This window comes from Muscardinus avellanarius (assembly GCF_963383645.1).
Source record: "Muscardinus avellanarius genome assembly, chromosome: 16".
NCBI lineage: Eukaryota > Metazoa > Chordata > Mammalia > Rodentia > Gliridae > Muscardinus > Muscardinus avellanarius.
In genome coordinates this window covers 16,101,842-16,127,421 of record NC_137802.1, presented here as the reverse complement: position 1 = coordinate 16,127,421, position 25,580 = coordinate 16,101,842, and the positions used below count along the sequence as shown (strand labels likewise).

The 25,580-nt window shown below is 54.7% G+C and overlaps 5 protein-coding genes across 5 annotated transcripts; all 5 read left to right on the top strand.

The window, feature by feature from the left end:
• Positions 1 to 790: 790 nt before the first annotated feature.
• SPEM1 (spermatid maturation 1) lies at positions 791 to 1,980 on the top strand (the record flags this gene model as incomplete). The annotated part of the gene is made up of 3 exons (XM_080713118.1): positions 791 to 934; positions 1,033 to 1,090; positions 1,265 to 1,980. The coding sequence occupies 3 exons, from the start codon at positions 791 to 793 to the stop codon at positions 1,978 to 1,980; spliced, it is 918 nt and encodes a 305-aa protein (XP_080569244.1).
• Positions 1,981 to 3,923: 1,943 nt separating this feature from the next.
• On the top strand, positions 3,924 to 8,594 carry SPEM2 (SPEM family member 2; the record flags this gene model as incomplete). Its single annotated transcript, XM_080713954.1, has 3 exons — positions 3,924 to 4,061; positions 4,220 to 4,277; positions 7,339 to 8,594. The coding sequence occupies 3 exons, from the start codon at positions 3,924 to 3,926 to the stop codon at positions 8,592 to 8,594; spliced, it is 1,452 nt and encodes a 483-aa protein (XP_080570080.1).
• Positions 8,595 to 9,643: 1,049 nt separating this feature from the next.
• Positions 9,644 to 13,598, top strand: SPEM3 (SPEM family member 3; the record flags this gene model as incomplete). The annotated part of the gene is made up of 6 exons (XM_080713953.1): positions 9,644 to 9,781; positions 9,919 to 9,976; positions 10,069 to 10,548; positions 11,011 to 11,089; positions 11,199 to 11,238; positions 12,405 to 13,598. The coding sequence occupies 6 exons, from the start codon at positions 9,644 to 9,646 to the stop codon at positions 13,596 to 13,598; spliced, it is 1,989 nt and encodes a 662-aa protein (XP_080570079.1).
• A 3,640-nt stretch (positions 13,599 to 17,238) lies between these two features.
• TMEM102 (transmembrane protein 102) lies at positions 17,239 to 18,877 on the top strand (the record flags this gene model as incomplete). The annotated part of the gene is made up of 2 exons (XM_080713103.1): positions 17,239 to 17,452; positions 17,556 to 18,877. 2 exons carry the CDS (start codon positions 17,239 to 17,241, stop codon positions 18,875 to 18,877), a joined length of 1,536 nt encoding a protein of 511 aa, XP_080569229.1.
• Positions 18,878 to 20,891: 2,014 nt separating this feature from the next.
• Positions 20,892 to 25,555, top strand: FGF11 (fibroblast growth factor 11; the record flags this gene model as incomplete). Its single annotated transcript, XM_080713131.1, has 5 exons — positions 20,892 to 21,084; positions 22,713 to 22,823; positions 23,005 to 23,108; positions 24,442 to 24,640; positions 25,485 to 25,555. The coding sequence occupies 5 exons, from the start codon at positions 20,892 to 20,894 to the stop codon at positions 25,553 to 25,555; spliced, it is 678 nt and encodes a 225-aa protein (XP_080569257.1).
• Between the last annotated feature and the right edge of the window lie 25 nt (positions 25,556 to 25,580).

The window sequence follows — 25,580 nt, the reverse complement described above, 5'->3', positions numbered from 1 at the left end:
CTGGTCATTGTAGAGACCAGAGACTGGTGTAAATCTAGGAGGAGGGTCAGGGCTGACGGGGACAGATGCCAATCAGGCCAGAGGGCCAGTGCGCCAGTCCAGGTGGCTGGCTGCAGGAAAGGTAGAGAAGTGAAGAGTGAGCCGGGCGTGGTGGCGCACGCTTGTAATCTCAGTATTCGGGAGGCTGAGACAGGAGGATCGCGGTTTGTGGACAGCCTCAGCTCCTTAGTGAGGCCGTATGCAACTCAGTGAGACTCTGTTCCAAAATAATAAAAATAAGACGGCCGGGCGTGGTGGCGCACGCTTGTCATCCCCGCGCTTGGGAGGCTGAGACAGGAGGATCGCGCAGGTTCGAAGCCAGCCGCGCATGCGCGCTGGCTTGGGAGACCCTGTTTCCAAATATAAAAAATGTAAAAAGAGGTCTGGGAGTGTAGCCCGGAGGTAGAAGGGCTTCCAGGAACCCCAGTACCACCAAAAAAAAATAAAATAAAATAAATAAGACTGGGGGTGTAGCTCGGAGGTAGAATGCCTCTGGGTTCCACCCTCAGTACCATTAAAACAACAAAAAAAGTGAAGGGTTTGGCCTCTGCAGAGGTCTACGCTCAGGCTAAGGGTCAACTCTTGGCCTAGGACTCAGAGTAATAGCACCTTAGCACATTGTGAGAGAGAACCCCACCATCATTGTGACCCGCTTATCCTGAGGTGCCCTTGGGTAAGGCCGATGGGCCGGGGGACCCTGTGGGCATAGTGGGCTGGGGGCCTAAGGGCCCTGGTGGCCCTGGGGACCACCATGGCCATGGCTGAGCGGCCACGGCCGGGGTGGGCTCCATATCACAACCCCAACACCAACAACTGTCAGGACGTGGGCAACTCCATCCTGTTGCTGTTGGGCTTCATCATCTGCATTAACATCGGCATCAATGTGGTGACCCTGGTCAGGGCAGGCCGGGCGGGAGGGTCCCAGGGGAGCAGCTGGGGGCGGGCCTGGCAGGGAGACCTGCCTGGGTCCTTACTGTGTCCTCCTACACCTAGCTCTGGAGCAGGCTTCGTGTGATCTTACAGCAAGTGTTCCATAACATTTGTGAGAAAGGTAAGCAAAGTGGGGGTTTGGGGCGTGGAAGAGGCAGAAACCAGGCATTCTGGCCCCAGCCCTAAGTTGGCCACTTGCCGCTCTCCCCTCTGGTGGAGCTTTTCCCCCTCGGTCTTACCTCCTCTCGCTATAGGACCAGCCTCTCTACCGGCCTCACTCCTCCCCAATCCACAGACTCTAAGTCATCCTCACCCGGGAAGGAGACCCAGCCCTCCAGGAGGCAGAGCTCCCCTGCAGTCCACCTCCGATGCACCATGGACCCCGTAAAAATGACTGTCACTCCCCCACCCACACGGCGTCGCCGCCATCGAGCCTCTCCGTTGCGCCGTGTCCACCGGCCAGTAGCTTGGGCCCCTGACACTGATGATGAGAAGCCTCTGCGTCAGTACCCGGCAATCTGCTCCCACCACTGGAACGACACCAAGGACTGGGAAGGCGTCCAAAATACCCAGGGGCTCTGGACTCCCTGGACCCAGGATGTCCCGGAGCCACCTCCCCAGACCATCCGCTTCCAGCCCACTGTAGAGGAAAGGCCCCTCAAAACTGAGTTCCGGTCAGAGATAGGCCTAGAGGCCTACGTGTACCCTGTGAACCCCCCACCTCCCAGCCCAGAGGCTCTGAGCCATAAGAACAGTGGGGGCGCGGGGGCAGAGGAGGCACCGTGTCAGCCTGCCCCACCCACCTTCCTGGGCCCGGCCAATGTCCCTGAAATTCCCCGGCGCCGGTCCTCAGCCCGAATAGTGTATGATGCCCGGGATGTAAGGCGGCGGCTTCGGGAACTGACCCGGGAGGTGGAGGCCTTGTCTCACTGTTACCCCATGGCCTCCAGACCTAGCAAAGCTGAGGGGTTAGAAAAGGACTGGCTGTATCGTTCCCTGTCGGGGAAGTGATGGGGGGAAAAATAAAAAAGGAGAGACAAGGTGGTTTGTGGTGGTGTGGCGGGTCAGGGAGGCAGGCTCCACACAGCACCCAGAAACCTGCCAACTGGACCTACACATCCCTGGGGCCCCTCCTCAATCTCTCAGGCTCTGTCTTTGGCCCTTACCTAGGCCCTCTTGTATACAAAGTTTCTACCTGCCTCTGCCTTTCTTTAGTGCTCAGAGGAGCCCCCAAACTCAACCCCAGGTCCCCAGGCAGTCCTGCTCTAGAAGAAGTCGCCCCTCGCCTCCATGCCATGGCGCTCCAGAGGCCTGGTCCTTGCCAAAGCTCAGGCTTAGGCTGCAGCCCCAGGGGAGACATGGTTCCCTCCTGTGCTCTGGTTTTGTTGGGCAGGGATAACAGAGAGAGGGGCTCTAGGCCCTCACATTTCCCCAGGCCGAACTTGAAGCATCGGTTCAAGTTGAGCAGACTTGGAACAGAAGATGAAATATTAGAGATACAGCTGGGCGTGGTAGCCCAAGCTTGTAATTCGAGTACTTGGGAGGCTGAGACAGGAGGATCAAGGTTCATGGACAGCCTCAGTTACTTAGTGAGGCTCTTTGCAACTTAGTGAGGTCTTGTTTCAAAATAAAGAATAAAAAATAGGGCTGGAGGTGTAGCTCAGAGGTAGAATGCCCCTCAGTTCCATCCCCAGTACCGCAAAAAAAAAAGGAATAAAAATAGGGTTTGGGGGTGTAGCTCAGAGGTAGAATGTCCCTGAGTTCCATCCCCAGTACTACAAAAACAAACAATACACACACACGCACGCACGCACGCACGCACGCACGCACGCACGCATACAGGCATTCTACCTCAGCTATATTCCCAGGCTTTGTTTTTTTTCAGTACTGGGGATGGAACCCAGGGGCAATTTTACCACTGAGCTATACTCCCAGCCCTATTTTTTCTTTATATAATAAAAAATAAAATAATATATAATTTAATAAAATATAAAATTATATATATATTTATATATATAATTTTTTTTTTTTTGGTGGTGGTGGTACTGGGGTTCCTGGAAGCCCTTCTACCTCCAGGCTACACTTCCAGACCTATTTTTACATTTTTATTTGAAAACAGGGTCTCCTAAGCCAGAGCACTCAGCTGGCTTCGAACCTGCGCGATCCTCCTGTCTCTGCCTCCCAAGCACGGGGATTACAAGCGTGCGCCACCACGCCCGGCCTTCATGTTATTTTCTTAAGGTGGCAGTGACTGGTTTTCCAATTTGGAGTCGGGATGTGCCGATGAGAGGGAGTTGGTTTGGAAGGAGAGGAACCATGGTTGAGGGGATGGCAGGGGCAGCGACCTCAGCACAGTGGAAGTCCATCAGACTTGGAAGCGAAGGAGCCAGTGAACCCAGTGACCACCAGTGCCTATGGCTACAGTCCCCAGTCAGGAAGGTGGGCAGGAATGCTTGCTAGAGCAATTATGACAGGGGAATGGCCAAAATAGGAATTGTCACACCAGGGGGACCCCAGAGGGGACTTTTGCTGCCACCCATCCATCTGTCACCCTCGTTGGTAGGCATGGGGTGGGGCACACCCACAGGCCATGCATGGAGGAGATCCCTTCTGCATGATTCGACCTCTGGGGAGACTATCTTGTAGTTGTAGCAATTATATTTTTAGATCAGGAACTAGGTGTGGGGTAAGCAAGCCTCAAGAAGGGATGGACTGACCTCTAGGGTGTCTGGGGGCCCAACTCCATCCAAGAGGAGCTGAGAGTAGAGATGCCCATGTAAAGGGCCAGCAGAGCGGACAGAAGCGCTCCCACCTCTGCATTGTGACTCTGACCTGACTCATTATGACCTGGCTCCCTTCCTAGCTGGTAGGTATCTTCAGGTACTGACAGGAGTGCAGTGTGGATCAGGGCCGGGTGGGGGGGGCGGCCCAGGTGGCCCTAGGACCCCCCCACCATGGAAAACCAGCTCTGGCCTGACACCCTGGGGTGCTGCAACCAATATCAAGAAAGCCCCCAGGATGCTGAAGACATCCTACTCCTACTGGTGGGACTTATCATTCTTGTCAACATTGGCATCAACATGGCAACTGTGGTCAGTGATGGTTGTGGACCACTCCTAGGGATGAAGAGGGATGAGGAGGAGGCAGCTACCCCTTGCACCTCCACTTGCAGAAGTGGTCTCAACAAGCTGGGGGTGGTGTTAAAGGTGGGGAGCCTGGCCTTCACTCTCATCCCCTTTCCAACCCATAGATCTGGCATGGGCTCAAGACTGCCTTGGACAAGATGATCTATTGGATTAATAAGAAAAGTAAGTATGAGCCGGGCGTGGTGGCAAACACCTGTAATCCCAGCATTCGGGAGGCTGAGACAGAAGGATCGCGGTTCGCGGACAGCCTCAGCTACTTGGTGAGGACCTCTGCAGCTTAGTGAGACTCTGTTTCAAAATAAAGAATAAAGCCGAGCCGGGCGTGGTGGCGCACACTTGTAATCCCAGCATTCGGGAGGCAGAGACCGGAGGATCGCGGTTCACGGACAACCTTAGCTACTTAGTGAGGCCCTCTGCAACTCAGTGAGACCCTGTTTCAAAATAAAGAATAAAAATTAGGGCAGGGGGTGTAGCTTGGAGGTAGAATGCCCCTGGGTTCCATCCCCAGACCCGCAAAAAAAAAAAAAAAAAAAAAAAAAGAATAAAGCCGGGCGTGGTGGCTCATGCTTGTAATCCCTGTGCTTGGGAGGCTGAGACAGGAGGATGGCACAGGTTCAAAACCAGTCTCAGCTACTTAGTGAGGCTCTCAGCAACTTAGTGAAAAATATAAAATAGGTCTGAGGGTATATCCTGGAGGTAGAAAGCCTCTGGGTTCCACCCCTAGTAGTAGTAGTAGTACTACTACTACTACTACTACTACTACTAACAACAACAACAACAACAACAACAACAACAACAAAATAAGGAATTAAAAATAGAGCAGGGAGTGTAGCTCGGAGGTCGAATGCCCCTGGGTTCCATCCCCAGACCCGAAAAATAAATAAAAATTTAAAGCCGGGCGTGATGGCGCACGCTTGTAATCCCTGCGCTTGGGAGGCGGAGACAGGAGGATCGCACAGGTTCGAAGCCAGCCGTGCTGGCGTAAGAGACCCTGTTTCAAAAATATAAAAATAGGTCTGGGAGTGTAGCCCAGAGGTAGAAGGGCTTCCAGGAACCCCAGTACCACTACAAAAAAAAAAAAATTTAAAAGGTTAGGGGTGTAGCTTGGAGGTAGAAAGCCCCTGGGGTTTCATCCCTAGTGCCACAAAAAAGAAAGGAGAGAGAGAGAGAGAGAGAGAGAGAGAGAGAGAGAGAGAGAGGAAGAAAGAAAGGGAAGGAAAGAGGAAGAAAGAAAGAAGAGAGAGAAAGGTAGGTAGGTAGGTTGAGCCAGGTGCAGTGGTGCACGACTGTAATTTCAGCCACTGACTGGGGACACTGAGGCAGGAGGATCATGGGTTTGAAAGGCCAGCCGGGCGTGGTGGCGCACGCTTGTAATCCCAGCATTCGGGAGGCTGAGACCGGAGGATCGCGGTTTGCGGACAGCCTCAGCTACTTAGTGAGGCCCTCCGCAACTCAGTGAGACCCTGTTTCAAAGCAAAGAATAAAAAATTGGGCAGAGGGTGTACCTTGGAGGTCAAATGCCTCTGGGTTCCATCCCCAGACCTAAAAAAAAAAAAAAAAAAAAAAAAGCCCGGCCTGGGCACCTTAGTGAGAGCAACATAAAAAATGGAGCCGAGTATGGTGGCACACGCTTGTAATCCCAGTACTTGCAGGGCTGAGCCAGGAGGAATGCAGGTTCGTGGCCAACCTTGGCAACTTAGTGAGGCCCTCTGCAACTTAGTGAGGGGGTGGAGCTTAGAGGTAGGGTGCATCCCTGGGTTCAATCCCCAGTACCACACACACAAGAAAAAAAGGGGGGGAAAGGGAGAGTTGGGGATATAACTCAGGGGTAGAGAGCCCCTGGGTTCAATCCGCAGGACCACAAAAAATCCAAAACTCCTAGCCGGATGTGGTAGCACATGAAGTAATCCTAGTACTTGGAAGGATTTCAGGTTCGAGGCCAATCTCAGCAACTTAGTGAGACCCCCTTCCTTCCTTCCTTCCTTCCTTCCTTCCTTCCTTCCTGTGCTGGGGATTGAACCCAAAGGCATAATACTTATTTTTTTTTTTGAAGATTTTAAGAGTTTATTAGAAAGATAGAAATACAGAAAATAGAAATACAGCCCCGTGCCAAAATGGTATGGGGGGGGGGTGACTCGAAATGAATACACCCGAGGTGTAATACTTCTGAACTACATCCCCAGCCCCCATTTTATCTGTATTTATATATTTATTTATTTGCAGTAATAGGGATTGAACCCAGGGGCAGTCTAACTCTAAAACTCGAAGCTACACTCCCTATCTCTATTTTTATACTCTATTGTGAAACAGGGTCTCACTAAGTTGCCGAGAATGGTTTTGAACCTGCAGTCCTTCTGTCTCAGCCTCCCAAAGTACTGAGAGGCATACGCCACCATTCCCAGCTTTTGAGACACTGTTTAAAAAAAATAGGGGGGGTGCACACTTATGTTCCAAGTACTTTGCCCTCCGCAAGTTAGAACTTGTTTCAAAATAAAGAATAAGCTGGGCATGGTGGCGCACGCTTGTAATTCCAGTACAAGGGAGGCTGAGACAGGAGGATCGCGCAGGTTCAAAGCCAGCCTCAGACACTTAGTGAGGCTCTCAGCAACTTAGCGAGATCCTGTTTCCAAATAAAATAGAAAATAGGTCTGGAAGTATAGCCTGGAGGTAGAAAGCCTCTGGGTTTCATCCCTAGCACCACACACACAAATAAATAAATAAATAAATAAATAAATAAATAAATAAATAATAGGACTGGGATGTAACTTGAGAGTAGAATGCCTCTGGGTTCAATCCCCAGTACCAAAAAAAATAATAATAATAATAAAATCCATGGGGATTTTATCCCCAGTACAAAATCCAAAAATGTTTGACAGCTAGAGAGTAGAGCCACCCAGGCACGGTGGCGCACTCTTGTAATCCCAGCATTTGGGAGGCAGAGACAGGGGACCGGTGTTCGCAGATAGCCTCAGTTACTTAGGCCCTTTGCAACTCACTGAGACCCTGTTTCCAAATAAAAAAAAATAGGGCCGAGGGTGTAGCTAGGAGGTAGAATGCCCCTGGGTTCCATCCCCAGTACTGCAAAAAAAAAAAAAAAAAAAAAAAAAGAGAGAGAGAGAAGAGCCATCACCACCATCATGGCTGTAGAATCCCAGGCCCCAGTATTCCCTGCCCTGACTTCTCTTGGCAATTGCTCTGATCTCATGGACTTTATCTCCCCCAGATGAAGTCCAGGTTTGTGAATGTTCCCCCAAAGAAACTCCAGCCAAGGCCCAGGACGTCCACGTCCACTGCATTCTGGACCCCATAGAGGTGAAGATGACCCGACCCACACGCTATTCCTCTTCCTCCTTCCACTATCTCCGGAACCGCCGCGGCCACCTCCAACGCCGCCACAGTCGCTACCGCAGCCACCACCACAGACCACAGAACCTCAGACAATTCTCCCGCAGCCGTTCCGTCTTTCGTAACAGGCGTCGCAGCCGCAGGATGTCACAGCTCCGGCCGGTGCCTTTCTTTGACCTCGAGGACCGGGACTCCTACGTGGAGGACGAGGAGGATCTCCCGCCTCCCCAGTACCCACGCGGGGGCTGGGGTGGGCGTTATCAGCGAATAGGCCTGCCCTCCAGCCTGGGGTTGTGGGGCCGCCAGGGGGGAATCCTGGCCAGCCTGCCAGCACCCTCTATCTACCTGTCACCAGAGCTGCGCCGCTTGCCCAAGCGTGTAGAGGCCAAGTCAGAGCTGAGGCTGCAGTCCTTCGGGCCCCCTTACTCACAGTCCCGAATTTGGGGTGTGGAGGCTGGGCAGTGGGCATCTCCACTGCCTCCTCGCCGGCTGCCCCCTAACCCATCTTGGGTTCCTGTGGGGAACAACCCTTACCCTTCAGGGGGCCAAGTACTGTATGATGTCTGGGATCAGCGGCGCCGTGGTTTGGAGGGCTCTGAACCCCCACCTACTTTGCTGCCCCGGAACCCCCGGCAGGAGGCCCAGGGCTACAGGGAGCGCTACTCCCCACAGCCCCACCGGCGGAGCCTCCCTGGCCACAGCCACAGCCAGCCCAACCGCAGCCCGTACCCATCCATGGCAGTCTTGGGTTATAACGCCCGGGAGTCCCATGGCCGCCGAGCAGCTGACTGGGCTGAGGTTCTGCCTGCCCGGCATCCTCTGACCACTTCTGCCTCCCTCACTGCGCTGGGTGAGGCCTCCTACCAACGGGTGCCAGCCGCCAGCTCTGTCCAACTACCTCCCTCCTCCCAACCCCTGACTGAAGTCCAGGCTGTGGATTCCATCCCGCCCCCGACCACCTTTGTCCCCCTCAGTCGGAATCCAGGGGGCAATACTAACTACCAAGTATACGACAGTCTGGAGCTGAAGCGGCAGGTGCAGGAGAGCAGAGGGCGGGCCAACTCCCTGCCGCCACCTTCCTCCTCCCCCTCCAGGCCCTCGCTGCACAAGAGCCGGACAGGGAAGCTTAACTGACCAGCAGACAAAAGCGGGTGTGGCGCAGTTCACAGAGAGAGGAATAAAGAGAGAGTCCAGGAAACACAGTGGTGGTCTGTGGTTTGGAAGCAGCCCTTCTGCTAGTCTGGCGTCCTGCCCTTGGATTCCCTAATTGAGAAGCCAGTGCCCCCTTCTTAGTACAGGGCTCCCCTGGGCCCCGCAGCCATACTTCTGCTAACAAGATCGTTGGGGTCCTGTAGCATGCAATGGGCTCTCACAGACTCCAAATTACAGGTCCTTGAGCACCTGCTGTCTCTCTGCTCTCCCTGTTCCCAGAGAGATGGTGGAAGCCCAGCCCCACTCAAACAAAGGTCAGTCATGTGTTGCCACATGCGAACAGTCCTAGCTACTTGAGAAGCTGAGGCGAGAGGATCCTGCAACTTAGTGAGGCCCTGTCTCAAAATAAAAACTGGGAAAAAGGACTGGGGATAGGGCTCAGTGGTAGAGCATTTAGGTAGCATAAGTGAAGTCCTGGGTTCAATCTCCAGTTAGGGTGAAGGGACTGAGGTCAGAACCCAGATTTGGAGGTTCTGAGTTTGAGCAGGTCATGGTCTGTAGCCCAGTATAAGCCAGGAAAAGGGCCAAAGCTCTATTCCAGTTAGGCATCTGAGCTAAGGTCAGAGTATCCAGTACCACAGTAATAAATAAATAAATAAATAAATAAATAAATAAATAAATAAATAAAAAGGGCTGGGGGTATAGCTCAGAGATTAGAATGACCCTGGGTTCAATCCCCAGTACCACACACAAAAATAAGAAACAGGCCTGGGAATGTAGCTAGGAGGTAAAATGGCCCTGGGTTCCACAAAAATAAAAAGGGGGGGGGAATGTGCTGGGGTCCAGGCTCAGGTTCCTGAGATCTGGTTACCAGGAAACTCCATTCTGGGCCCTCCTCTTTCTCCACCTCCCTTATTGTGATCCCAACCTTCTGTTCCATTATGACTCAGCCCTCCACCCCTCCCCCACCAGAGGCTCGTCCCCTAGTATGTGGGGGCCAGGGGGCCCAGGTAGTCCTGGGACCCCAGGCCATGAGTGAGCAAGTGCACCATGGAGCCCAGGTGTGCTCTGGCACCAACCCCAGGAAGTGCCAGGACTTAGGAGACTCAATTCTTCTGATTCTGGGCACCTTCATCTTGTTCAACGTGGGGATCAATGTGGTGATTCTGGTCAGGGCTGGGTCCAGGCAGCAGGGTTGGGGGGTCTGGGGTCCCAAGGAGCTGAAATGGGAGGGCTCTGGGGGGGTGGCCAGACCAGGACTTCAGGGTTCACTCTACTTCCACCCCCCCACCCCCATTTCCCTCAGCTCTGGAAGCATCTGAAGAGCTCCTTGCGGATTCTTTTCCATCATTTTTTCCCCAAAGGTGAGTGGATGCAGCATGGGCTCCGGGGGATGTGGGCTTGTCATACCTGTTCTCAGTGCCTCCGTCTTGCCCCATCCCTCCTCTTCCTGTAGAAAAGCAGCCCAGCAGTTCAGGCAGCCGGCTCGTGTGCATGCGCTGTATAGATCCTAAGAAGCTGTGCTCAAGAGTCTCTTCCCACTTCCATCGTCGCCCCAGCTTCCTGCTCGGGCATGCTAAATGCCTTAACTCCTGGACACCAGACACAAAGGATGAGGTTCCTGGGTGCTGCTGGATGCCGCCTCAATGTGGACATGCTGGACTTCCCACAGACGCCCCCTGGGGACTGTGGAAGGAGGGGACGATGGCAGCTGGGGAGGCCCCTCAAGTCACAGCCTTGAAGACCCAGGCCTCCTTGCTCCCCAGGCCAGCAATTTCTTCCCAGTTCCCAAAGATGGGCAAGTTGGACAAGGTTCCGCGTTCACCCCAGGAGGGCAAGACTAAGGCTCCGGACAAGGTCCTAGCCGGAGCCCTTGAGCACATCCCCAAACAGGCCCAGACCTTCAACCCAGAGAGCGTCCACACCCAGGCCCAGGGTCTAGAGCACACCTCAGTCCATACCCCAGCAGCCCCAGCCTCCAGCCCAGCCCCTAGGCCAGCTGACTCCCAAACCCAGGTCCCAGCCCCTGCTGCAGCCCCTCCCTCACCCCCTGCTCCAGCCCCGCCTCCACCCCCTGCTCCAGCCCCTCCCCCACCCCCTGCTCCAGCCCCTCTCCCAGCCCCTACTCCAGTGCCTCCCAGAGCTCCTACTCCGGTTCCTATCCTGGCCCAAGTCCCACTCCCAACCCCAGTCCCTACTCTAGCCCAAGGTCTTGCTCCACCTCTTAACGCACCTCCCACCCCAGTCCTTACTCCAGCCCCTACCCCAGTCCATGCCCCAGTCCACGTCCATGCGCCACCCCCTATCCCACCCACCCCAGTCCTTACTCCAGCCTCTGCCCCAGTCCATGCCCCAGTCCACGTCCATGTGCCACCCCCTACCCCACCCCCCACCCCAGTTCGTACTCCAACCCTTGCTCCAGCCTCTGCCCCAGTCCATACCTCTGAGCACACCCACTTCAAGGCCCAGGGCCCTGAGTATGCCTCAGCACATGGCCCAGTCCAGGCTCCTGCATATGCCTCAGTCCATTCTCAAGGTCACAACGCAGCAGTCCGCACCTTAGGCCAGGCTTGGACCCTCCCCCAGGCCCGTGTACCTGAGTGCACATCAGCCCAAGCCCCAACAGGTAGCCCTGCCCCTTCTCATCTAATACATCCCTGTGCCCACATCCCAGTCCCCGCCCCCGCACAAGTCATGTCTCTGGCTACCAGTTTATCACGTGCTTCTGTCCTTACCCCTACCCCTACCCCTATCCTAACTCCTATTTCTTCTACCCTGTCTGCCATTGGCTCCAGCCTGTCCACTGGTCATGTGATCTATGATGCCCGTAGGGGAAAGCAGAACATCTTCTGCAGCTCCCAGAACTCTGGGTACCCCAGAAAAAACTTGGGTACCCTCTCCAGACCCCAAGAGAGACAGGGCCTGGTGAGTTCTGGTACATCTGAGCAGACATTAAGGCAATGTGGTGGGAAAAGTGCCAAGCCTCCTATACTGGGCTACCTGGAGTTGGAGAACATGGAATGGAAGACCTCGGATGACGGTAAAGAAAAGCTCTCCCAGCCCCAGACCTCTCACTGCAGCTTCCAGCCTTGCGGTTCTGAGAGGAAAAGCACAGACTCGCAGGCTCCGGTGTACCCCAAGTTCCTGGTCTACACCAAGGATGCTGCCCCTTCTAAACACTGTCTTCATACTCCAACCTCGGTTCAGAGCTCCGCGTCTACCCTTGCTCCACCGTGCACTCTTTCTCTGCCGCTTGTTTCTCCCAGAACCTTTGTCCTTTCTCAACCTATCAACCATCAGAAGCCCTCGACCTCGGCACAGCCCCCCATCTTCCCCCCGACCTCCGAGTCTCCTCAGTGTGGCCCTGTTTCCCACTTCCCCATCCCTCCCCAGTTCTCCACCATTTCCCAACACTTGATCCAAAGCCCTGAACCTAAGGAAAGTCTAGACTGCATTCAAGACTCAGGCCTCCAGAAGACTCCATGCCTTCCGAAAGAAGTTCCCAGGAACCCAGGCCTTACCCAAGATCCAGGCCTCCAGAAGAATCCAGGTCTTGTTCAAAATCCAAGTGTTCTCAAGTTCCCAGGCCTTACTCAAGGACTTTGTCCCTGCAAGAATCCAAGACCTTCCCAAGATGCTGGCCTTCACAGGAATCCACTTTGTAGCCAAGATTCCAGTCCCGCAAAGGGTCCAGGCACCTCGCAAGATGCTAGTGTCATCAGGAGCCCATGTCCCAGCCGACCCTCCAGCTGCCACAAGAATGTTCCATGTACCCAAATTTCCGACCTTCAGAATTTGGGCTTCATGCAAAACTGTGGCGTCTATAGGAATGTTGAACCAAAGCAAGACACTAAAACCTGCAAGAGTCAAGAGTTCTCCCAAGCAACTAACCTCCAAAACGAGCCTCCAGCATCTGGAGGTTATAAAAGTATAGACAGTGTTCAAGGTTCAGGAGTCTATAGGAGCCAAGGCTTTAACCAAGATTCTAGACCACAGGAAAGATATGCCCAAGACTCTGAAGTCAGCACCGCCTCAGGACTTACCCAGAAATCTGATCCCTACAAGAGCCCGGACCCTGTCCAAACCTCTGGCCTCCAGAAGGGCTCAGGCCTCACCCAAGACTCAGGGGACTACAAGAATCTAGGCCCTGCCCAAGATTCTGGAGTCTGCAGGGTCCCAGGACCTGTCCAAGATGCCAGCTGCTGCAAAAGTCCAGGTCCTACCCAAGCCACCCAAGTTGAAAACAGATGTAACCTTACCCAGAATGTTGGAGTTTATAGGTGTCCAGATCATAGACAAGACCCTAATCTCCACAAATGTCCAGGAATTAATTACGATGCTGACCCTCATAAGAACCCGACACTTGCCCAAGTCTCTGGCTTCCCCAGGACGTCAGGCCTTACCCAGGAATCTGGCCTCTGCAAGGAGCCAAGCCCTGCTCTAGGTGCTGACTCTGTCCAAGTCTCGGGTCCACTCCACACTCTAAAGCCAGCGAGGTCATTGATATATAAGATGGCACCTCAGAAGGAGGATGCAACACAGCATGTATCTTGGTCTTCTGTCCCTGTCCATCAAAATTCCTGCTCTTCTAAGAGTCAAGTGCTCTCCACCAATCTGCAAACCTTCTCAGAGGTACCTGTATTAATTGAGCTGCAACTGTCCTCCCGGCGGTCAGGCAGCCAAGAGTGGGTATACTGTCCCGTGGATACAGTTCCTTCAGCCTGCCAGAACTTTCGCCAGATGTCTATGCCTCCCAAAATCAACTGTAGATCCCACATCCCTGGACCAGGCAGCCGGACAGGACATGTGATCTTTGATGCCCGCCAGAGACAGTTAGCAGTGGCTAGGGACAAGTGTGAAGCCCTGTCTCCCAGGCGCCTGCGCCAAGATGGACCAAGCAACCTAGGAGAGAACATCAAGGAATGGGGATATCAGAATGTGATGAGGACCTCAGACAGAGAGGGGAGAAAGGAGTGTCAGGAATAAAGAGAAAAGACAAGCCATCTCTGGTTGTTTGAGCACATTTACCCCGTGCCATCCTCCTTCCTGATGGTGACCACTCACAAAGTCTGTTCTTTCATGTTCCTGTTCCTTTTTCATGGCTCTGTAGCCACGCCCATTGTCCTCCAGGTCCCCAAGCTGCATTACCAACGCAGTAGCCACTAGCCGCAGAGGGCTGAGGCTGAGGCTGTCCTCGAACCCGCAATCCTGCGCCTCAGCCTCCCAAGTACTGATATTACAAGTGTGCATCGTGCATCCCACACCTGGCTTCAAATCCTTTTTTTTTTTTTTTTCATTCTAGGGACTGAACTCAGGGCCTTGTGCATACTAAACAAGACCTCTACCACTTAGATACAACCCCAGTGCAAACAAAAGTATAAAATTATGTTCCTCGGTCTCATAATCTGGTGTGTGTGTGTGTGTGTGTGTGTGTGTGTGTGTGTGTGTGTGTGTGTTTACTGGGGATTGAGCCCAGGGGCATTTTACCTTTGAGACACACACCTACCCCTATTTTAGTTTTCTTTTCTTTTTTTTTTTTTTTTTTCTGATGGAAGCTAGAGCATTCTACCTCCAAGTTATCTCTTCAGCCCTATTTTTTTTTTTTTTTTTTGCAGGTCTGGGGATAGAACCCAGAGGCATTTGACCTCTGAGCTACATCCCCTGCCCTAGTTTTTATTCTTTCCTATGAAACAGGGTCTCACTAAGTTGCGCAGGGCCTCACTAAGTAGCTGAGGCTGTCCGCGAATCGCGATCCTCCGGTCTCAGCCTCCCGAATGCTGGGATTACAAGAGTGCACCACCACGCCCGGCTTCAGCCCTATTTTTTATTTATTTTAAAACAGGGTCTCACTAAATTGCAAAAGGCCTCACTAAGTAGTTGAGGCTGGCCTCAAACCTGCCAACTTCCTGTCTCAGCCTCCCAAGTACTGGGAATGCAGGTATGTGCCACCACACCAGGCATACCCTACGTGTGTGTGCGCGCACTTGCGTGTGTGTGTGTGTGTGTGTGTGTGTGCGTGTGTGTTACAAGGAATTAAACACAGGGTCATTCTACCTCTGAGCTACACCTCTAGTCCTGTTTTATTTTGAAACAGGTTCTCACTAAGTTGCTGGGGTCCTGGCTAAATTGCTGAGGCTGATCTATCTCAAAGCTGTGATCCTCCTGTCTCTGCCTCCAAGTACCGGGATTATCGGCAGGCACCACCACACCCAGCTTTCATAATCTACATTTAAAGCGCTCAACAGCCACCTATGGCTAGTGGGTATTGTATTGGACAACAGAGATTTAGTGTCTTTCCACTGCTACAGAAAATTCTATTCTGTTGAGGAGCAATGCTTAGAGTTTAAAGAACTTTTCTTCCCCTTGTCACCCATCTCCAACATTTTCAAAGCTCTCATAGAGCCCAGAGAACTTTGTCCTTTGTAGGGAGGCTCAGAGTCCACCTTCTGGGAGCAGGTGAGATGTAAGGATGACCAATGCCTGCTTACCTCAGATTGGGACAAAGAGGTCCAGTCTTCAGTATTTCTGATCTGATTTCTTATTTTTTGTGATACTGGGGATTGAACCCAATACCTCTGCACTATACCCCCAGCCTGTCTGTCTGTCTGTCTGTCTGTCTATCTATCCATCTTTCTATCTATCATCTATCTATCTATATTAGAGATCGAGCCCCGGGGCCTTCTACCTCTGGGCTACACCCCCAGCCCTATTTTATTTTTTATTTGGAAACAGGGTCTCGCTAAGTTGCTGAGAGCCTCAATAAATTGCTGAGGCTGCTTTGAACCTGCAGTCTCCTGTCTCGGCTTTCCAAGTACTGGGATGACATGTGTGTGCCACCAGGCCCAGCTCCTATTTTACCTTTTATTTTGAAACAGGGTCTCACTAAATTGCTGAGGCGCTCTCTGAGTTGCTGAGGCTGGCCTGGAACCTGTGACCCTTTTGTCTCAGCCTCCCATGTTCTGGATTTATAGGTCTGAGCCACCGTACCCAGCTGGATCTGGTTCTTGGATCACAGGTGGGTGTACAGAAACCTATGTTCCCAGTTCTGGGCTGTGTTTTGGTGTTTTGCAGTTCCCCAGCCTGAGCAGCTAAGGCAAAAGACATCCCTTTTATCAGTGACTAGAAACTACTGAGGCCTGGGCTTCCATAAATTGAGCTCTGATCTCAGGAGTCCTCTCTCTTACAAGATTCTAATTTTCTTTAGGCTTCCTGCTTATCCCATAGGACTTAGGCCTCTCCTACTTTAGAGACAGACCACGGACAGAAGGAATATAAAAAGTACTGGCCCGGTGATAGCTTGGTCTGATCTGTGAGCTTGCCCCTCGTCTCCCATCTTCATGTCCCATTATTCTAGCTCCTGGTCCCATCCTACACTTAAACTGTATTCTGGTCCCTGGTAGCATTGGTTACTGAAAGCAATTTCCTGCCCTTGATTGTTTTTATTGCCCTCTTCCATTCTCCTGGGAATTTCCTCTGGACTTGATTTTTCAGTCCTGATAACTCTGCACACAGCTGTGAAATCCCCAAGTTTTTCTTCACCATGATTCCTGCATGTTTGAGTAACATGCAGGTCTATGAGTCAGATGACCATTTCTGGGTCACCACCTGAATGTTCCTGCCTCAATATTATCACCACTGATTCCAAGAAAATGCTTCTCCCCCCACCCCAGCCAAGGAACCCCTTTCTAACATCTGCCTGGCTCAGCTCTGACCTTGGGCAAGTCTTGTACAACCTTTCTAAGCTGCATTCTCCCTGTTCCCAAAATAGGGAAGTCATAATTCATGAAAAGGAAGCCTCACGTCTAAACCATCAGGGCTTCTCTACTCACACATAGGTTGCAGGAGTCCCTATTTCTCTCTCCGCCATAGAGTGTGTCCATTATTGTTTGCTACTTAGATCCATCTAATTATCTCTCCAAATCCAAGAATTATTTGTGTAGCATTGACAGAGACACGATAATATGTCGCCATAGAAACTACAACTTCCATCAGGCACCACTTCAGCGGAACAGGAAAGAATGTGGGGGCGTGGCTCCAACACCCTAGTTGCGCGGGAAACAAACTACAACTCCCAGGGTAGCTCGAGGTCTCAGAAGGGTGAAACAGGTGAGTGAACTCTTCCTGGAGGCGTGACCAGGCAGAGCCTCCCAGACAGCCTCCAGAAAGGGGCGTGGTCGAAAATAGGGGCGTGGGCATGTGGGCATCAGGAAGAAGTTACCTGTTGAATTCTTTCTCCTCCCTACCTTGCTGATACCCTTAAGGGAGAAGCCAGAGACCAATAAACCTCTTTTGTAAAAGAGGTAAAGGGAGATAGACTGGGGCAGCGACGAAGCCTGGCTACACCTGCCTGAGGAGGGAGGGGCTCTTCAGCTACCTTTCCCCTTCTAAGTCAGGTGAATTGTTAACGGGTGCGTGGAACTGCCTATGAGAAAGGGACAAAGGCGAAGGAGGTATTTGTTTTGTTCCTTTTGAAGACTAAACTTAGAACCCATTATTTGCAGACCCATTTGTAGACTGTGTAAGGGGTCCTCGCTCAGCTACGGGAGGGGGAAGAACTGGAGCGACTTTTTGGCAGGAAAGAAAACGCTCCTCTGAGTTTTCCCTAGCCCCTAAACGATAGACTAGCATGGCTTCCACGGTCTGGGGAAGTGCTTCCTGGTGGGGCCCGCCGCCCCCGGCTCCAGCCAGGCCGCTCACGGACCTCGACTTCTGCTCCGGGGCGCAGCTGCAGGAACTGACCCAACTGATTCAGGAGTTGGGTGTGCAGGAGAGCTGGAACAACGGGCCCAGGCCGGGAGCAGATCTCCTCCGGGCCAAGGAGTTTATCTTTTCTTTGCTTGGTAAGTAACCCTACTTGCCTGTGGGAACTCTGCAGTCCTCAGCCACGACACAACTCGCCCCAGCTACGGACGACGCCCTCAACGATCCTTTCTCCTCCCTTAGGTCTGGTTCACCGCCGGGACCCCCGTTTTCCTCCCCAGGTGGAGCTTTTGCTGCTTCGTGGTGGAATACGCGAGGGCTCCCTGGATCTGGGGCATTCACCCTTGGGTCCCTATGCCCGGGGACCGCACTACGACGCCGGCTTCACACTCCTGGTGCCGGTGCTGTCGCTAGACGGCACAGGGCCTGAGCTGCAATTGGACCCGGAATCCTGTTTCGCAAGGCTCCGCCTCCCAGAGGGGCTGGGCGGATCCACCGTCCAGGAGGCGTGGCAGGACTGCCTAGGACCCCCAGTCCCGGGAGGGTGTGCGTCGATTCACCAAACCGAGAGGAGCGAAGCAAGTCCCAAGGGCCAACAAAGCTCCGTGGAACAGCCGCAGAGTTACGTCACTGAGCCTGAGCTGCATGTGTTTTTGGAAAAATCACCTAGTGACGTTTCGGGGCCCGAGTCACCTCCGCACGACGTCACTGATCTCGGCTCTCCGGCACCCTTGAAAGGGCCGAGCAGTGACGTCACCGAGGCATCCGTCGAAGGCCGGGTCGCAAAGCCTGGCGCGGCTCCCGAGGCGTGGCCCACCTTGTGCCCTGCCCAGGTGGCTGCCTGGTTCTTCGCGACTCTGGCTACGGTCGCCGAGTCCCTGATCCCGGTCCCAGGGGCTCCGCGTCTGGTGCACGCAGCTCGCCACGCGGGTTTCACTACGGTCCTCCTGGCAACACCGGGGCCCCCGCGCCGTCTCTTACTCTTCGATCTGATCCCCGTGGTGTCGGTGGCGGGCTGGCCAGAGGGGGCTCGGAGCCACTCGTGGGCGGGTCCTCTGGCCTTGGATCCCGCCTCCTTCTACCTTGTGCCGGGTGGCGGCGACGAGCAGGCAGGCACCTCCGGCTGGCAGCTCTGCTTCGCCCGCCAGGAGCTGGCGCTCAAGGCGCGCATACCCGCGCCGCTGCTGCAGGCGCACGCGGCGGCCCAGGCGCTGCTGCGCCCGCTGGTGGCGGGGACCCGGGCCGCGGCGCCCTATCTCCTGCGGACGCTGCTGTACTGGGCGTGCGAGCGCCTGCCCGCGCTCTACCTGGCGCGGCCGGAAAATGCGGGCGCCTGCTGCCTGGGGCTGCTGGACGAGCTGGGCCGCGTGCTCGAGGCCGGCACGCTGCCTCACTATTTTGTGAGCAGCCAAAAGCTGCGTGCAGGGGACAGCACAGTGGCCCTGCTGGGGGCATTGGCGCAGCTGCGCGGGGACCCTGTCGGGGCCCTGCGTGTGGCAGTGGAGGAAGCCAAGGTTGCCCGCAAAGGGGGAGGCCTGGCAGGCGTGGGAGGCGGAGCCCATTAAAGATGCCACTCCTAAGCGTGTGTAGTGAGTCTGTTGGTGACCCTCAGGGGAGGACAGCTCGCTCCTCGCATGGGAGGCGGACTGTGTGCCTGGGCCCCAAAACTCTCTTCTAGAACACATCCTAGGCGATTCCTCCCCATTTCCCTGCCCGGTCCGGGACTCGGGTCATCCATTCTGCACATCTGGCCTTCACCCCTCCTGCCCGGGTACAGTCTCTTAGAACCATCGCCTCCCCACCCCTTTAGGACTCACCGGGAAGGATGTATTTGCTGACAAAATGAGGAAAGGAGAGAGGTACCAGGGGATGATCAATTCGTCACACACAAAAGCAGAGACATTAAAGAGGCTGGATTTCCCCTCACTCTAGATCTTACCACCCCCATCTCTACAGCTTTTGCTCCCCAACACTTTCTTCATCGGTCCTGTTGTCCTCGCTTCCACCCCAGGCAGTAGGGTCCCTGTCCAGGTCCCCGCCGTCCGCCATTCTATCCAAAGCCCAATCTCTCCCCGTCATCCAGGGTTCCGTTCAGAATTCCTTGTCACTCTTTCTCTGGATCCCCAAGACGTGCGGCCTTGCCTGGACTCCGCCCGCCTCTGAGACAGTCCCCACTCTCTGCCTCCAAGGAACCCCAGGGTTCCGTCCGCCCAGCTTCTCCCCCCTTCCCCGGTCTCCGCCCCCCGCCCCGCCCCCGGGCCGGCTCTCGGAGGAGGGGGAGCTGCTGTCGCCGCCGCCTCGGCTTCCCACAGCCGCCGCCGCCGCCGCCGCTGCCGCCGCTCTGCCTGGTCCAGCCGCCAGGCCCAGTGCTCCGACTTCGCCGGACCGGGGCGCTATGCAGAGACACCCTCACTCCTTCCTGGGGGTCCGGGACGCCTAGCCGGGCGTGGGGGGAAGCTCCGCTTGCGGGGGACCGGGAGGGAGGAGCCTGGAACCGGAGCCAGCGCCACCCGTCGCCCGGATCAACAGGACAGGTTGAGGGGCGTCGGGGAAAGAAAGAGGGGGTGCTATAGGCAGTCCTGGGGAGGACGAGGAAACCCTGTCGCAGGAAGCTCTGATGTGCTGACTTGTAGGGGGCCTGTTCACATTTGGGGACTGGTGACAACGTGGGTGCACTCCTCTTTTGGGGGGCTGGTTAGATTGGAGGGCGTGGGATCTAAACAGCACCAGCTGTCCCTGAGGAAATTTAAGGGGCAACTGGGAGGGGGGCCAACCAAGAAACCGGATGCTTCTTATTTCAAGTTAACAGAGGGTCCCCCCAGACAACCACCTGGTGTATCCACTAGGAAGGGCGGCTCTGGAGGTGACTTCAAGAGGAGTGGAGGGTGACAGGTGAGGAAAGGGTCTCTGCAGCTGGAACCTGCCGGACAGAAATGGGGGTGGGAGTGAGAAGAGGCATTGTTCAGCCAGAGGGTCCAGGAGCCCCTTCTTACTGAACCTGGACAGCCTGGATGTTCTGAGACATATTTTGGAGGGATTTCAGTGAAATCCATTTAGAGAGTAGCAAAAGAAAAGCCCCAGGGCCGGGGACCTCCCTGACATTGACGGTGGCCCAGCAGGGGTGGGTGAACTAATGTCTTCAAAGCTGAAGACCCACACCCTTTAGTTTACAGGAGCCATCTGGCCGAGGGTGGGCCCGAGAATAGGGTGGAAAGGAGCCTGGGAATATTGGGAACACATCTTAGAATTTTGGGGGGTCTTGGCCTTGGGATAGGAGAAGTGGGGAAAGACACTGGAGAAAAGGGAAGGGGGCAGTTTTCGGCAGGGGACAAAATTCGAGAGTGAGGTCAGCCAAGGAGTGCATCAGCTGCTGGACCCGGTGGAGCACGGGCCGAGGGCTGGGAGCTGGAGGCTGTAGGGAGACCTGGGGGAGCCTGGGGCTTATCCTCAGGTCTAGTGGGCAGGGCGGTGAGTTGGGGCCCGAGCGTCAAGAGCATGCCCTGGTAAGAGGGCTCCAGTGGAGGAGCCCAGGGCGCTCCGGGCGCCTGCTGGTTTGGGGGTGTCTCCTCCCGGGGCGCCATGGCGGCACTGGCCAGTAGCCTGATCCGGCAGAAGCGGGAGGTCCGTGAGCCCGGGGGCAGCCGGCCGGTGTCTGCGCAGCGGCGCGTTTGTCCCCGCGGCACCAAGTCCCTTTGCCAGAAGCAGCTCCTCATCTTGCTGTCCAAGGTGCGACTGTGCGGGGGGCGGCCCGCGCGGCCGGACCGCGGCCCGGGTGAGTGCGGCTTGGGGCGGGGTCTCCTGGCCAGAGGTCTCTCTGCCTGGGAGGCTGAGGCCAGGGATCCTTTAGAAGGGGGGCCCGGCTGAGGGTGTCTCTGAAAGTGGGAGGGGGTGGGCCAGAACGACAGTCTACCAGACCGTGCCTCAGTTTCCCCCCTCTTTTGTCCATAACGCCGAGTCTCCTTGCTTTCGAGGGCAAGGGGAAGGCTGGAGGGGCCAAGTCTGGCGCCCCAAGCCTCGCAGCTCCAGCCCGCCCACCCCCCCAACATTGGAGTCCCCACCCCCACCGTCCTCCGCCTACGTGCCGGTTCTCGCGATTCTTTCCATCCGGAGCGGAAGGGCCTGGGGGTTCCGGACGCCTGGGTCACCCCGAGGGTTTCTGCAGCTCTGGCCGCCCCGCCCCCGCCCCGGTTCTCCCGCTCCTCCACGCCTTGGCTTGGCTCCTTCTGGTCGAGCTCGCCTGGCTCGAGTCCAATCTCCCCAACTCTCCCCCGGGTGTCCTTGCCGGCCAGCCCCTCGTGCGCCCTCCTCCGTGACCTACGCTGGTAGGCGGGAGCTGGGCAACCCCTCCCATTACCCCCGCACGACTCCGAAATCGGGTCCCGCAGGCTCGGGGGACCCGGCGCTCGGAGGCGCGCAGTTCAGGACTGGAGACCGGCACTGATACTTGGGGGGGTCGTACCACCTACAAGGGGGACGGGGAAGTCGACAGAGAGCAGGCGACAGGGAGGGGGGTGAGAGCTGTGTGTTAGCGTGTGGTCCCCGTCCAGTACGACAGTCAAGGGAGTCCCTTTGGCCCCGCTCCAGCCCGCTCCTGTTTCCCCTTAGAGGCGGACCCCCGTGTCCTCCTCCCCCGCCGCCGGCTGTCCCTGTCCGGAGTGGTACGGTCCGCAGCCCACCCTCGGAGTGGGACCCAGCCCCCACGTGACTCAGCCTGCCTCGCTAGCCCCACGGCCCCCTCCCCCATTTCCTTGCTATAGTGCTGGATGTGCCCCGACCCTAGGCAGGTTACCTGGCTGAAGGGGAGAGACTGAGACTCAAGGAGAGCTAGGCCCCCGCGAGCCAGCCGACTGACAGACAAGACAAGACAGACAGATGGGTCAGTGTCAGACGAGCCGGCGCGGGGCCAAGCAGAGGCCGGTGCCAAGTAAGCGGCAGCCGCAGCAGCAGGTGCTGAGTCAGCGTCAGGCCCAGTGCCACCCCCGCTCCGGACCCGAGCCCCTTCCCCGCGGTCACCTTCCCCACCTCCCCTTCACACGCACTTGGCCCCTTGGGTAGCCCTGCTTGCGTGCCCAGGCTTTTGCTGTGGCGCTTCCCTTCCTCCTCTCTCTCCCCTCCCCCTTCTGGTTGAGCTGTAGAGTAGGAATTAAGCCATTTAAATAAATTTCAATAAATTAAACTGAAAACTGGTGGTTAGAGGAAACAGAATGGACCTACACCCCAGCTTCTCCTGGAGTCAGCGAGGGGACAGGAAGCTTGCGTGGAGGGTAAGAGAGAGCCCGGGCCTGCACCCATTTCTTTCCCTCCATTCTCCCTTCTTTCTTTCCTGTGATCCCACCAATGTATAGGAATGTTTCTGGGAACAGAGATGTCATTTTCAAAGATGAATGTCTCTCTTTCCAGAGCCTCAGCTCAAAGGCATCGTCACCAAGCTGTTCTGCCGCCAGGGTTTCTACCTCCAGGCAAATCCCGACGGGAGCATCCAGGGCACCCCAGAGGACACCAGCTCCTTCAGTGAGAGGGAAAGCCAGCGAGGGTGGGAAAGGGGAAGATAGGTAATGGACAGGACGCGCTTGTCACCCTCCAGGGTCTGTTGCTTTTAGCCTGTCTCCCCCAGAGGGGTGCTGTGGAGCTGGGATTGCTGGGAGCCGAGAGTGGGGGGTGCCTCCTTAACCTGCTCCTTTCTCCTCCCCAGCCCACTTCAACCTGATCCCCGTGGGGCTCCGTGTCGTCACCATTCAGAGTGCCAAGCTGGGTCATTACATGGCCATGAACGCCGAGGGCCTGCTCTACAGCTCGGTGAGACCATGAGTCTGAGTAGCCAGCCTATGGTACTGTGGTATCCCAGTATACTGCTTTCCTCAGCTAGACATTTGGGCCCAGGACTTCCTCCTGCTTCAGTGTATGGGGCATTGTTACTGCCCACCCCCGAGCTCCTCCTCTAAGATGTGTCCAAGTCCTGTTCAGTGCACATTCCCCCAAGTACCCCGTATGCTTTGTTTTTTTGTTTTTTGTTATTTTTGGAAGGGGGAATGGGGGTTCAAGCCTAGGGCTTCCTTCGTCCGAGCTGCACCCCAGCCCTTTTTTTTTAAATTTTATTTATTTATTTATTTTGTGGTACTGGGATTGAACCCAGGAGCATTCTGCCTCCAAGCTACATCCTCAGCCCTATTTTATATTTATGTTGAAACAGGGTCTTGCTAGATTGATGAGACGCTCACTACTTACTGAGGCTGTCCTCAAACCTATGACCCTTCTGTCTCTGCCTCCCAAATCCCAATCCAAATTGGGATTGCAAGCATGCACCACCATGCCTGGTTTCTTTCTTTCTTTCTTTCTTTCTTTCTTTCTTTCTTTCTTTCTTTCTTTCTTTCTTTCTTTCTTTCTCTCTTGCAGTACTGGGGGTGAAACCCAGGGGCATTCTACCTCTGAGCTATACCCCCAACCCTATTTTTTCTTTTTTTTTTTTTTTTTGTGTGTGTGGTATTGGGGATGGAACCCAGAGGGCTTCTCCCTCCGAGCTATACCCCCAGCCCTATTTTTTTATTCTTTATTTTAAAACAGGGTCTCACTAAGTTGCAAAGGGCCTCACTAGGTAGCTGATGCTGGCCACAAACCGCAATCCTCCCGTCTCAGCCTCCCAAATGCTGGGATGACAAGCGTGTGCCACCACGCCCGGCTTTTTCCTTTCTTATTTTTGAAACAGGATCTTGCTATGTTGCTGAATCTGGCCATGAACTTGCAATCCTTTTGTCTCTGACTCCCAAATCCTGGGATTACAGGCCTGTGCCAGGGCACCCAGTTTTTTATCCCAGGCTCTTTGGATGTCCAGAGCTTTCAACCTTTCAGGGTATCAGACCACTTCTCACCCTGCGTCCTGAGAACAAAGAGAAAGGATCTTATTCCAGACCCTACAAGTCTAGTTGGTAATCCTGAAGGGCCTGCCAGGCTCCTCACATTGCCTTCTCTCTGCATCCGGTTCTTACGGTTCCTACGTGGACTCAGAAGTTGCTCTCCTCCCCCTCAAATCTTTGGATTACATCCTGCTTTGTTCCTCCCGAGGGCTTCCTTCCGCCAGTGATGTTTCTGTCTCTCTATCTGTGTGTGTTTCTCTGGCTCTTTGTCTCCTCAGCCCCACTTCACAGCTGAGTGTCGCTTTAAGGAGTGCGTTTTTGAGAATTATTATGTCCTGTACGCCTCTGCTCTCTACCGCCAGCGCCGTTCTGGTCGGGCCTGGTACCTAGGCCTGGACAAGGAAGGCCGGGTCATGAAGGGAAACAGAGTCAAGAAGACCAAGGCAGCTGCCCACTTTGTGCCCAAGCTCCTGGAGGGTGGGTATGAACTCAAGAAAAGGTGGGCCATGTGGGAGGGTATTGACCTTGACTGGTATTTAGTGACAAACAGATCAGGCTATGAGTATTAAGAGGATGTGGTGTGTGTGTGTGTGTGTGTGTGTGTGTGTGTGTAGTACTTGGGATTGAACTCAGAGTCATTCTACCTCTGGACTACACCCCCAGCCCCATTTTTATTTTTATTTTGTTTTTTCAGAGACAGGTTTATTTAGGAAAGTAAGGATACACATTCAAGGGAGAACGTGGGCCACCTTGAGAGTGTGAGCAAGAATGAGAGTTCTGTTTTTATTTTTATTTTTTATTTTATTTTATTTTTTTGGTACTGGGGTTCCTGGAAGCCCTTCTACCTCCGGGCTACACTCCCAGACCTATTTTTTTATATATTTTATTTGGAAACAGGGTCTCTTAAGCCAGCGAGGCTGGCTCCGAACCAGCACGATCCTCCTGTCTCTGCCTCCCAAGCGCGGGGATTACAAGCGTGCACCACCACGCCCAGCTCTATTTTTATTTTGAAACAGGGTCTCGTTAGGTTGATGGGAGTCTCGCTGCTTACTGAGGTTGTCCTCAAACCTGCGGTCCTCCTGTCTCAGCCTCCCAAGTACTCGGATTCCAGGCATGCACCACCACACCTGGCTGAGGAATGGTTATGATAGGTCAAGCTGCAAGACTTTGACCTGTGGGGATTTGGGGGGACTCTCCTTCTTGGCTTGTGGTTCTTGGAGAGTAAGTGTAAGGGACAGGAACCCTCTCAGAGCTCTGGTTCTGCCTGGGTCTCTCTGTGCCTAACTTTCCTCCTCTGCCCTTTTTTCTCTCCCCTTCACAGTGGCCATGTATCGGGAGCCTTCTCTCCACAGTGTCCCTGAGACCTCCCCTTCCAGTCCCCCTGCCCCCTGAAATGTCCCTGGACTGGAGGCTCCCT